The sequence below is a fragment of the Nylanderia fulva genome, unplaced genomic scaffold (genome assembly GCF_048542155.1).
Source record: "Nylanderia fulva isolate GAGA-0341 unplaced genomic scaffold, ASM4854215v1 Scaffold99, whole genome shotgun sequence".
Classification (NCBI taxonomy): Eukaryota; Metazoa; Arthropoda; class Insecta; order Hymenoptera; family Formicidae; genus Nylanderia; species Nylanderia fulva.
Genome location: NW_028191123.1, coordinates 7,910 through 21,228, shown reverse-complemented (window position 1 = coordinate 21,228; position 13,319 = coordinate 7,910). Strand labels below are relative to the sequence as shown.

General features: G+C 35.5%; 1 protein-coding gene across 11 annotated transcripts in view; it reads left to right on the top strand.

Annotated features, from left to right (window-relative positions):
* The window catches only part of magu (SPARC related modular calcium binding-like protein magu), a 202,282-nt gene extending 189,174 nt beyond the window's left edge, over positions 1-13,108 (top strand). For all 11 annotated transcript variants that reach the window (XM_085490160.1, XM_085490158.1, XM_085490157.1 and 8 more), the window contains one exon: positions 12,923-13,108. In XM_085490160.1, the coding sequence (XP_085346286.1) occupies positions 12,923-13,008 (86 nt within the window). In that variant the 3' untranslated portion in view covers positions 13,009-13,108. The remainder of the gene's footprint in view (positions 1-12,922) is intronic.
* The last annotated feature ends 211 nt before the right edge of the window (positions 13,109-13,319 follow it).

Here is a 13,319-nt window from a genome sequence, read left to right as displayed (position 1 = left end):
TATTCGGAGACAATTGTAAACAACAATTAATTAATTTTTAATTGTTAATTCTTAATTTTTTACACATACATAAGTCAATTTCTATTTTTAAATTCAGTTTATAATATTTTAAAAAAACTTGGAGATGATGGACACGATCATTGCCGGACTGATAGCCTTTCGCCGACTAACGATGAGCGGTTGGTTTGGAGTAATGTCTAAGTGCCACTCCGAGTTCTCAATAATAATTTTTAAAATAATATTGATTAGCCGGATAAATTATTTTAATGCGATTTTTGCATCTAATTAGGACTGTTCGGGTTGAACTATTTTTAATAATTTAAATTTATTGTTAGCGTATTTTGCCTTTTAATTTTGACATAATTATTTAATTTATTTTGACATTGTATTGCGACTTTTTATTAGAATTTTTATTTATATTTATTTATTTATTATAATGATTATTGCGCACTGAAGAAGACTGAGTACAGTCGAAACGTTTGTAATTGGTTTTTTTTTTTTAATTAAAGTTTTCCAAGATTTATAATAATTTTTTATTTGCTCGATGCACACGGCCTCGTAATAGTTAATAAGTTATCATTGTGTTTGTTTATATACGAGCTTAAACATTGTTTACAGATTAGGTGATTTTGTATTATATTTTTAAAATATAAATAAATAAATATGTTAAAATATAATTATAAATTTAAAGATATAAGACAGGCAGTAAGAGCCAACTCGCGGATGACAGTGCGTTATCCTAACGAAACTAAATTTTTCGTTAGGATTAAGTGTCTGTGCACAAGGCACCAAATATTTTACTTGGTCACGGCCAAGATTTAAAATATGAAATAATCTCATATTTGAGATTTAATTTCAATAACCCTTTCACCCTCCTACGGAAATAAGTAAATGCAAGAGAAAAATATAGATCCGAAAGTCGCTGAATTTCCGTAGGGGGGTGAAAGGGTTATTGAAATTAAATCTCAAATATGAGATTATTTCATATTTTAAATCTTGGCCGTGACCAAGTAAAATATTTGGTGCCTTGTGCACAGACACTTAATCCTAACGAAAAATTTAGTTTCGTTAGGATAACGCACTGTCATCCGCGAGTTGGTTCTTACTGCCTGTCTTATATCTTTAAATTTATATTTATATTACAGAGCCTTGTTAAAACTCTCAATTTATACACGCTGGCTTAAAAACGCGTTTGTTTATCAACATTATTACATATAGCAGAGAAAAGTATAGAATCGAAAGGATCTGAATAGCTCAGTTGGAAGAGCAGTCGCCCGACAAGCGAAAGGTCTCGGGTTCGATTCCCGATTCAGCGACTTTCGGATCTATATTTTTCTCTTGCATTTACTTATTTCCGTAGGGGGGTGAAAGGGTTATTGAAATTAAATCTCAAATATGAGATTATTTCATATTTTAAATCTTGGCCGTGACCAAGTAAAATATTTGGTGCCTTGTGCACAGACACTTAATCCTAACGAAAAATTTAGTTTCGTTAGGATAACGCACTGTCATCCGCGAGTTGGCTCTTACTGCCTGTCTTATATCTTTAAATTTATATTTATATTACAGAGCCTTGTTAAAAAACTCTCAAATTAAAATATAATATTTTATAAATTATAGATATATTAATAGATAAATGATAAAATATATACATTAACGTAACATAATTATCTTTATTTTCTTTTTTGTTATTCTTCCATTTGTTCATCATCACAATTTTCTTGACTATCATTATTATAACGCTTATTACTAAATATTGGAAGAAAATAACAATAATAAAAACTTTCTATATTTAGAATTAATTGCTGCATAAAATCTTCATCCCTTTATATAGTTATAAGGATCTGATCCTTTGAAGAATAAATGAAGAAATAACATTTTTCCATACTCAGAATATATGTATAATGATATTAGAATTTGAGTGTAATATATATCTTGCTATTTAAGTTTAATTTCATTACTTGAATCAAAGTATAAATATGAAACATTGCATTGCTTTTGTATTCGATCAACTATGTAAATATCTTTACACGAATATGAACATTTTTTTCAAGTAAAGCTTTATCATTTATAATTATACCATCTAAACCATAGACATAGTAAGTATAGACTGCGCGTTTGGTTTAAAAGTTCAAATTTTAGAAAGGGAGAGCCTGCTTTCCTGGTAGCCTCCTCTCTGTCTATCAATAGCTAGAGTGAGGGCATAAGAAAATATGTTTTGCGTCTGCTACCTCGTAGCGTCTCCTGAATCTCCTTCATTCCTTTTCATTCCCACTACTTTTCTATTCTACGAATCAACGAAGACTTCGTTCCCCCACTACGCGTCATTAGACAGAGAGGAGGCTACCAGGAAAGCAGGCTCTCTCTTTCTAAAGTTTCACGACGGCCGAACAAAGGAAATGTAGGGAACGCGCAGTCTATATTTACTATGTCTATAATCTGGACTACATGCCAAAAATGGTTGACGTATTGATATAACCAATCTCCCACTTTATGGGCTTTCTTATTGTATTGAGCTTCAAAACATTTCCATGCGATTGGTTCCATTGTAATCCCGTATTTCATTGCATCGTTTGTGCGACCTGCTCCTTGTTTTTCATTTTTAAATTGTTTTGCTAAGCTCTCAAAATTTGTTTGCCTTGATTTTATTTGATGGGATCGCTCAGGGCCGGATTAAACATGTTTGGGGCCCCCGGCCATCTCTTGTAATGAGGCCCCTTAGTACCATGTCCAATAATACTGGCTATTTAGCTTTATTAAATATTGGGTTTCTCTTGGTCAGAAATCGTATTCCTAAGCTCCATTACCACGTCAAGGTGGAGACCCGTCAATGGAGTTTTTTCTTCTTGTTTTTTTTTGTGTTTTTATAGTTTTTATGTTTTTTTATTGTATAGTTTTTATGATTTTTATGATTTTTTTTATTATTTTTTTGAGATTTTTGTTTTTTTTTTACTTTTTAATGAACAATAAAAAATTTTTATTTGTCTTTCTTTTAATATATATCTTAGTGTTAATATTAGTATATATATATATATATATATATATATATATATATATATATATATAATTTTCAAATAAATCACATTAATGTACCAAACGTCTTCTTAACTTTTTATTCGCGAAATCTTGAATAACATCATTGAAATTTAATGTTTTAAAAAACTCGTTTCCAATGCTAATAATACTCAAATTGTTCAATCTTCCTTCTGTCATTGTATTTCTTAAAACATTCTTAATTAATTTCAATTTTGAAAATGATCTCTCCCCTGTAGCATTACTGATCATCATACAGAGATGAATGCGCAATGCTATTTCTACATTTGGAAAAGCTTCAAAGAGGTGATTTTCATATAAATAGTAATACAAACTTTTTAAATTTAATTTTTGTATTGAGGCATTTTCAGATTTTTCTTCATTAAGATCTGCTTCTTGATCACTGTCACTTTTTCTATCGGTAGTTCTTTCCGATTCACTCATTTCTTCCTCCTGCTTTTTTATTTTTTCTTGACCTATATCTTTTGTCCCATCTTTAAATTCCTCCTTCTCTGTAGAAAATTTTTCTTTTTGCAATAAGTGTGAATTAATTTTTAATTCATTTTTTAAATATGCTCTTCAATGAAAACATTCTGATATCAATTCTGTTTCATTTACGTCCTTATTGTAAATAGAAGCAAAATGTGTACATGAATTTGTCAACGTTTGTTCATTTACATCAGTCAAAATTTCCAAAAATCCAAATATTTCAAAAATGTTTTCATAAGCTTTAGAGCGTTTAGTCAAATTATTTAAAAGTGTGTCAATAACAGGCAAGAAAGTTTCAATTTTAAATTTTTCACTTCCTTCTAGAATCACATCTGGATCTGGTGTATCTGTAATATCGAAATAAGTCAAACGAGTACTACGTTTTTTGATGCGTTTGTTAATATCTTTGTAAACAGAATTTGGCGCAATCTCATTTGCACGCTTTTCGTACCAATCAAATTTATTTCTCTTTTCGTTAATAGATAGATATGTTTATTGTTTCTCCAACTAGAGATTACAAGGCGCTTTTTTCTTGTTTAAAGGAGCGGTCCCAAACCTTTATACCTCCATTTACATTCCACCTTAACCTATATCTTAATCCTATAACTTAAATCTAATTAACTTAATCTATACAATCATATATACATTCATATATATCGTCATAACAAAAAAAGAAAAAGAAAAAATCGCCACGCCGCTCGCTTCGCCGTCTACCGTGCCTTTCCTCGCCTTTCCACCCTACCTACTTCCTGCCTACTCTTACACACACCCGACCCTTTTATCCTAGTCTTTCTTATTCTACGTTTTCTTATATCCTATTTTCGCCATCTTATATACTCCTTAACCTAAGTGGGACCTCCGCTTCCGGTTACTGTTACCCTTCACTTCTTTCACTCCCCCCCCCTCTCTCTCTCTCTCTCTCTCTCTCTCTCTCTCTCTCTCTCTCTCTCTCTCTCTCTCTCTCTCTCTCTCTCTCTCTCTCCTCTCTCTCTCTCTCCCCCTCTCTCTCTCCCCCTCTCTCTCTCTCTCTCTCCCTCTCTCTCCCTTCTCTCACACACACTCTCTCCCTCTCTCTCTTTCCCTCCTCTCTTACCCTCTCTCATCCCCCTCTCCTCCTTTTCCATCCTTCCCATCCTCCTCTTCCCCCTCCCCTCTTGCTTTCTCTAACATTTTTAGCCACGTTTCCCCTTCTCCCTCCTCTCCTAACACCTCCTTCACTATTTCCTGCCAACTCTCTTCCCTTCCCCATTCCATGCAATCCTCCCACACATGCTCCCACGTTTCCAACCCTCTCCCACACATTCTGCACTTCCTCTCCTCCTCTTTTTCCTAGTATCTATTTCCCCTCATCCCATTCCCCAATCTATACCTTGCTATTCTCCTCCACCTGTCTTCCGTCCACCCTTTCTTTAGATAGCCCGGTATTCCCTCCCCTTTGACCTGCTTGTACCATCTATTGTATTCCGACTTTTCTATTTTTTCTATCCTCTCTTCCCTCTGCTCCTTCCTTTCCCAGTCCTCAACTTCTGCCCATCTGAACTCCCCTTTTTCTCTTCTTTCCTCTATCTCCCTTATTTCCATCCCCTTACCCTCAAAGAAATCCCTCCTTCCCCTTTCCCAATCTGACAATACCCCTCCTTTTTTTGCCCTTTCTTTGATCTCCCCCAAACATACTTTCGCCAGCCACCCTCCCTTACCCTCCTCTAGTCTCTTCTCATATCCTCACGCCCTTCTTCCCATCCTTGTCCTTATCTTTTCCCTCTGCATCTCCTCTCTTACCATATAACCAGGCGTTCCCCAATCTACTCCTAACATCCCTCTCAAATACCTTTCTTGTAACCTCTCCATCCCCTCTCTCTCTCTTCCCATCCCCATATCTCCATTCCATATCCTAAAACCGTCCATACTAATGCATCAAATAGCCATATCCTCCTCCCCCAATTACTACCAAATCTCCTTTTACCTATCCCCCATACTTGTCCCATAGCTACTGCCCCTCTCTTTATCCTGTCCTTTACCTGTCCTTCTTGCCTCCCATTCCTTTGTATTATATATCCTAAATATTATACTTATATTCCTTAACCTCCTCTAATTTTTTACCTTTCCAGACCCAGCTAGCCTTTTTTAACCTCCCTCCACCTTTCCTGCACCTCATCACCTTCGACTTCCTCTCATTCAATTCCAGTCCCTTTTCCTCCAGATATCTCCCTAACCTTTCCATCATGCACCTCATCCCCCCCTCATCCTCTGCCATCAATACCACGTCGTCCGCGTACGCTAACGTGTAGACCTTGCCCTCTCCTAGCCTCACTCCTCCCCATCTCCCTTTTCTCATCTTCTCCTCCATGTCCGCCATCAACATATTAAAGAGAAGAGGACTCAGAGGGCATCTTTGTCTCACCCCCCTCCCCGTCCAAAACTTCTCCCCCACCTCTTCCCCTATTCTAACCCTGAATCCTATTTCTCCTAACACTTCCTCACATCTCCTCACCGTCTCTTCCTTCACTCCCCTCCCTCTTAACACTGTCATCAACTTCATCCTGTCCACCGAATCAAACGCTGCTCTCAGGTCCACAAAGAATAACACTATTTGTCTTCCTTTCCTGCTTATTTGCCTGTTTATCAAATAATTCAGAACATAGATATTATCTACCGTTCCCATCCCTTTCCTGAACCCAGTTTGATTCGGTGGTAACATCCCTCCTTCCTCCACCTCCCCCATCAATCTCTCCGCTAACACCGACGCATACACTTTGTATAATGACGGTGTCAACGTTACCCCCCCTATACTCTGAAACCTCCCTTCCCTCTCCCCTCTTCAAAATTGGCACTACCAGCCCCTCACTCTATTCCCCAATCCACCCTTCCCCCTTCCATATCCTATTGCATATCTCCCATACCCACTTCTCAATTCCCTCCCCTCCATATTTCCACACTTCTCCCGGTATCCCATCCACCCCCACCGCCTTTCCTTCCTTTAACCTGCCTATCGCCCTCCTAATTTCTCCCTTTTCTATCTGGTCTTCTTCCCTCCCCTTCTCCATCCTATTTCCTCTCATTACTACTCTCGATTCTACCCCCCCCCCCTAATAACTCCCTAAAATATCTGTTCCACTCTTCTATCTCAATCCCTCCTCCCATTCCTCCTTTGCCTTTCCCCCTTTCCCTCCTAACCACCTCCCATACCTGTCCCTCCGTCCTCGCTTCCATTGCCTTCTTCGTCCACTCCACATTATCCTCCTCTTTCTTCTTCCTACATAATCTCTTGTACTCTTTTTTTTCTGTATTCTTCCCCTTTCCCCCCTATCCTCTTCCACCTTTTCAATTCCTTTGCCACCTCCCCCTTCTCTCTTCTACAGTCCCCGTCAAACCACCCTCTCTTTTTCTCTCTCCTCTCCTTTCCTTCCCCCTCTTTCCCCTTGTCTAACACTTCCTGTATCTTCCTTTTCTTCTCTTCCCACTCCCCCTCCACCCCTTTCTCTTCTTGTTCGTCCCTTTGCTTCTCCCATATTTCCCCTTAACTCCTTTAATTATAACATTCCTTCTCTTTTCTTCCCTTTCTTTTCTTTCCCATTTCCATTCCATCTTATTAATCCTATCTTCCATCCCCTTAATCTCCTCTCCCTTCTCGTCTTTTCCTCTCCCCTTCTTCTTTCCCATCTCTAATTCTTTCATTTTTTCCCCCATCTCCTTAATCCTTTCCATAAACTCCTCTCTTTCCCTCCCCCACCTTTTCTCCCTCTCCTCCATTTCCTTCTTTAACCCTCTTACCTCTTCTCTTATTTCTTCCTGTCCTCTTATTCCCTCCTTGATCTCTTCTCTAATCTCTCTTCTTATCTCCCTCATTTCCTGTATTATCTCTTCCTTCCATTCCCTCCCCATCTCTTTTATCGTCTCCCCTATCCCTCCTGCCTCCTCTCTCCTTTCTACCTCTGGCGATCTTATCACCTTTTTGCTTCTCCTAAACGCCCAATCTAAATCCCCTATCTCTTCTCTCTCCTTTCTTAATCCTATTTCCTCTAATTCCTCTCTTTTCCTTTTCAACACCTCTTCTGCCGTCCCTATGCCCCCTCTTCTCTCCCATTTTTCCGCCTTCTTTATTCTTTCTATCTCCTCCATTTCTTTTCTTTCCATCTCTCTTCTATATCTCCTATACTCTATGCCTGATAATTTCCCCTATACCAACGATTCGTTCCTTTGCTACTAGTAACTTTTTCCGGACCTACACTTGTCCCCTTTCTCTCCACTCTTTCTACACCTGCTCTCCCCCCTTCCTATTTCCTTCCTATCCTCTCGTTCCCCTTACCTATCTTCCTAAACGCTGACTCACTCTTCCTGCCTCACTTCTCTTCCTTCTCACTGCTCTGTTCCCTTCTCACCCCACTTGCTTGCACTCCCCTTGCATTCCCTGTCTCCAGCCTCTCACTCTCTCACTCTCTCTCCCCCTTTCTCTCCCTCACACCTCTAATACTTCACTTAGAATCACACACCGACAATCCTTCAACCTTCTACCACGCAACCGGAAACGGAAGTCTCTTTTCGTTAATATATAACGTCAAAGATTTCAACATTTTGACAGCAACAGACAAGGTCAACGTTGTTTTCTGTAACATCTTATTTGTTTTATTAAGTCTCATTAATACATCGTTCCAAAAAATAGTTAGAAAAACCATTTGCAATCTTTCCATATTTTTCTTCAAACCAGTAGCTCGGGTTTTAGTTTCTTCGGATTCATTTTCAGCAGTAATGAGTGTTTCTAAAGCTGTTTTGATAGGTTTATATCCATTATTTAATGCGAAAACAGCATCAGCACGAGCTGACCAGCGCGTATCAGACAAATTTTTAACTACTTTTTGTCTTGGACCTAAAGTAGCTAATGCTCTTATTAAAACAGCCCATCGGTGCGTTGATGCAGAAAAGAAAGTATATAGGTTTTGAACGAAATCAAAATATATACAAACTTTTTCTGTTGATTCTGCGGCCTGAACGCCAACAAGATTTAGAGAATGTGCACTACAGGGAATAAAAAATGCTAAAGAATTAATGTCATTAATTCTGGCCTGCAATCCATTATATCGTCCAGCCATATTTGCGGCATTATCATACGACTGGCCTCGGCAATTTGAAATGGATATATCATTTTTATTTAGAAACTTGATGACAACTTTACACAGATTCTCTACGTCGTGCCCATAAATCGGTATAAACTTTAAGAATCGTTCAACTGATTTACCGTTTTTACAATATCGGATAATGAAAGTCAACTGATCTACATGACTTACATCAGGCGTTGAATCTATTGAAATAGAATAATATTTCGCTTGTCGTATCTCGGCTATAATTCCCATAAATACTTTTTTCCCCATAATCTTGATTAATTCTTCACATATTGTTGAGGAAAGAAAAGAAGTTTTTCCTCGTCCACTATTTCCAAACTTTTTTACATGTTCGCGCAAAAATGGATCAAATTCGCTTATTAGTTCTAACATTCCTAAGTAATTACCATTTCTGTTAGAACCGAAAATTTCATTGCTACCTCTAAAAGGCAAACCTCTTGATGCTAGAAATTTTATTACAGCAACTATTCTTCGAAATACTTCGATCCAGTAATTACGTTCTTCGTTAAGTTGAAGTTGTAGTTCAGTATCTATTCTTCCGACTACTTTTGTGCGCCTGATATAAGTATATAAATTTTTTCTATGCTCAGAGCTATTTTCATGATCTGAAATGGATTTTAATCCATGTTTCCAATCATTAAAGCCAGTTGTAAATGAAGTATCCGACTCATTGAACAATTTACAAGGAAAGCAAAAAATTTTGCCTTGAGACGGCGAATATAAAACCTACTCGCGTTTAACCTTTTCTCCATTTTGAAGTTCCCGGTAAAAATAGGAATTTTGGCATTTTGTAAATCCATTTTTAATCCAGTATTCCTGTAAAGCGTTTCGACTTCCTCGAGAAAGCTCCCATAAAGCTGGATCTGAACTTGGTTCATTTAATTGACTATCAGAAATATGAGGAATAGCACTTTGTCCATTATCATTTATCCGATCATCAGTATAATTTGATTCAATATAGTTGGGAGTATTAGATGTAGATGGACCGATTTCCAAAACGTGTGGTTCCAATGGTGGATCTGTACTCTATTCTTTAGATCCGTTGTCATTGTCAGAATAAGAAATGACAGTTTCAGTATTATCATTTTGATCGACAGGTAAAATGGAAGAAGAATTAGACACAGAGGAATCTAAATTAACCGACAGAGTAGTGACATCTGTACTATTTTCAGTGCTAGTATTTGTTGTTTGAAAATACGAATTTATATTTTTCATATTTTTAATGAATAATTCTTCTTTTTTAACTTTTTTCCTTTTTTGAGCTCCACTTTCAAAATTTCGTTTCATTTTGCTATAAATGTGCCGTAAAAAATAGCAAAAGACAAGGAAATAGAAAGACACAAAGCAACAAAAAAGACACTAATTAATTTCCTGGCTTCTCTTTTTTTAGTATTTCTTATTACAAGCGTTTGAAATAAATTACTTTATTCTCAATCAAAACTTAAAAGTTTCATTAACCCTGAGCGCTAAAAAACTAAATTATCTCCTAGAAAATATACGAAGCTGTTCCTTGATCTAGAGTTACATTTCTCTAGCGAGCGCAAGAAGTAGTAGCGGACGAATGGAGCCTATTGCCGACTTGTCGAATAGAGTCGAAGCGCCGCGCGCCGCTGCCGCCGCTATCAGCTATCAGTGATTTCGGATTTCGGGACGCTATGCTAGCTGCCTGCTGCCGGAGCGCGTGGTGGGGGCGCATACAAGAAATGAAAATCGTAGCTCGGTGCTCGGCGGCTCGGCGCTCGGCGACTCGGCGGCGCTCGGCGGTTCGACGGCTCGACGCTGTCGGCATCGTCGGCGCATCACTGAGCGTCAAGCACCGAGCGCTACGAGAATTTTCACAAATTAAAAAAAAGTTTTCATTTACTAATTTGCTGTTAAATGGTTTTTTTTTCTTTTTTTTGGAAAATATTTCAACAAACTTGAGGCCCCCCTAATTGCGAGGCCCCCGGCAAAAGCCGGGTTGGCCATTATGTTAATCCGGCCCTGGGATCGCTTACTAGCCCGTGATTCTACGTTTTCTTTCGATAAACCAAATAGCTGACATAGATTGAGATATTGACTTTGTACAAATTTCTTTCCATTTCGTTAAGTCTACTTTAACTTTGTCAAATTCAGTTTTAAGATTCAGAGGGTATGATAACTTGTTTAACTTACTTTTACTAATTTATTATTGTTTAACTTAATTTTAAAATGACTATATATCACATTTTATTACTTTATAGCTATGATAAACTTGTCTAAAATTTTGATATTCGTGTAAAAATTCAACAACTTGAGAAAAAGCTTCACAAGTATAGCCACTTTTTCACGATCTAATATGCAATTATTTTCAATTTGTAGCATTTTTACCTAATTAGATTTTATTTTTAAATGTATTGCAGATATGTTTGACATCATCTACTTCAAATCGTTCGCCAAAGTCAGATATTGTGAATTTGTATGGAAACATCTCTTGCATTTTTATTTCTTTAGAATATGTATTTAATTATGCTGGTTAGAAGGTTTATTCCATATTAAAGGTTCATCAGTTTTTGATGTAGTATTTTCCGTATTTATAAAAATGCAAACTGCGGTAATGTGTTTGCATTTCCCTTTTCCTGCTTTACAAAATTACAAAAAAAACTTTTAATAGACCGATCTTTATTCAGCTATATGAAAGAAAAGAAAAAATTAAGATCTATATTTAAGATTATTAGTTGCTATTTATTGCTATTAGTATTACTATTTTTTATGCAATTAAAAAAGTATATTTAAATTCTAACCCTTGTAGAAATTTATCACTAGTAACGCCAATTAATCATTTATTTCGAATACTTAAAATATTGATATACAATGTAAGTACTCGAAATAAGTGATAAATTGGCGTTACTAGTGATACATTTCTATAAGGGAACCATATTGATATATCTATTTAATTATACATATACATATATCTACCTCTATTTTAATTCGATAAGGTGGTTCATTTATACTAGTTTCACGAATGACAGATCCTTCGATAAATCTATATTCAGGATCAATATTTTCAAAAACATTGAATACATGACGACTCTTTACAAATCGACTACTTTTTGAAATACTTTTTTGATCGAAATCCATCAGATTTTATTGCTCGAAATCCACACTGAATAATAATAATTGTAAATAATTTAATTTATTATTTATAAAAGACCCAAAAAGTGTACAATTGTGCCACTCAAATAGCGCTTTTATCGCACCGCTGCGATGCGCATTTAGCGTATACAAGGTCCGTAGATGAACGACGGGAGGGGAAGAAAGGTCATCGCATTTATATTTGGCTCCAAAATGGCGCCGCCAATCCATTCATCGGACAGCTGTTCAACTAAAGGTTTTTTTACCAGCACTTCGTACGATATACACCGACATACAACACACATAACTTCGTGGCCCAAAAATGGCGGTTTATGCGAGGACCTTTCTTTTCCTCCCGTCGTTCATCCACGGACCTTGAGCGTATAGAAAGTTCGAACGAAAAAATATGTCTTGTCCTATTTTTTCGTAACAGTTACTAGTTCATGTTAGTATAAATTCAGGCACCCAACCTTTAAAAAGCAATTGTAACATCAACAAATGTCAAAATTATTGTAGTTTTGTAATAATATTTACTTAATGATGACGGTAAACTAAAAACAATAATGAACATTTAATATTAAAAAATTTTATAAAATTTTTTTAAAAATGTCTTAAATAAATGTTTAGACATTAAAGGCTAAAAAAAATTTCATACCGTTCAAGTAATTATTACGTTCTACAACAAGAAACAAAAATTCAATAAAATAAAAACTTAATCTTATATACAATAATTCAATATTTTTCATAACCTTTCAAAAATATTAAAAATATGATGTTTTGAGGTTATTTCATATATATATATATATATATATATATATATATACAATGCTTATGTTGGTACTTGGCTAAATTTACAAATGTAGCTAACTGTAACACCATCTGCAGTCATCTGAAAACAAATATCTGGTGATAAAAATAATTCGAGAAATCGGTCCGAGTTTTCGGATCATGGACATAAGTCTTAAAAGGAGACTATGTTAAAAAATGAAAAAGGTTTATCTCAAAAAATGAAGTAATTTTCATTTTTACACGAACTTTTCAAACCACTCTCGTATTTATTATTATAAATTTCTATATATTTATTTATATAATATATTTCTTTCTGTAATAATAGTTAAAATTATTACAATTATAATAATTATTATAAATTAAACATTTATAAATTCAAACGTTACGTATGACTGTTTCAGCCGATAATCCTGAGATAACATCAACAATTCAACCAAAAAGAAAAGGTCCAAATCCATTAGAACAGTATCTCAGCGATGACGATTAGCAATATAATATATAATAATAAATTGTAATTTTGTAAGTTTGTAATTTCATAAAAAACCAATCATCATTTTCGCTATTGAAATATAATTCATTTGCTAGAATTCTTGAAATTTTACTTTTTTATACATGTATTGCTGCTACCTCCTTAATTTTATATATATCCCAGGCAGCACACAATATTTATGATAAAGATTCATAAATATTTATGAATATATTTTTTTCAAATATTATATAAATATTTTTAAAATGTTTTATAAAAATCTTTATTTAATATATTAAAACATAGATTAAATATTTCTTATAATATTTATG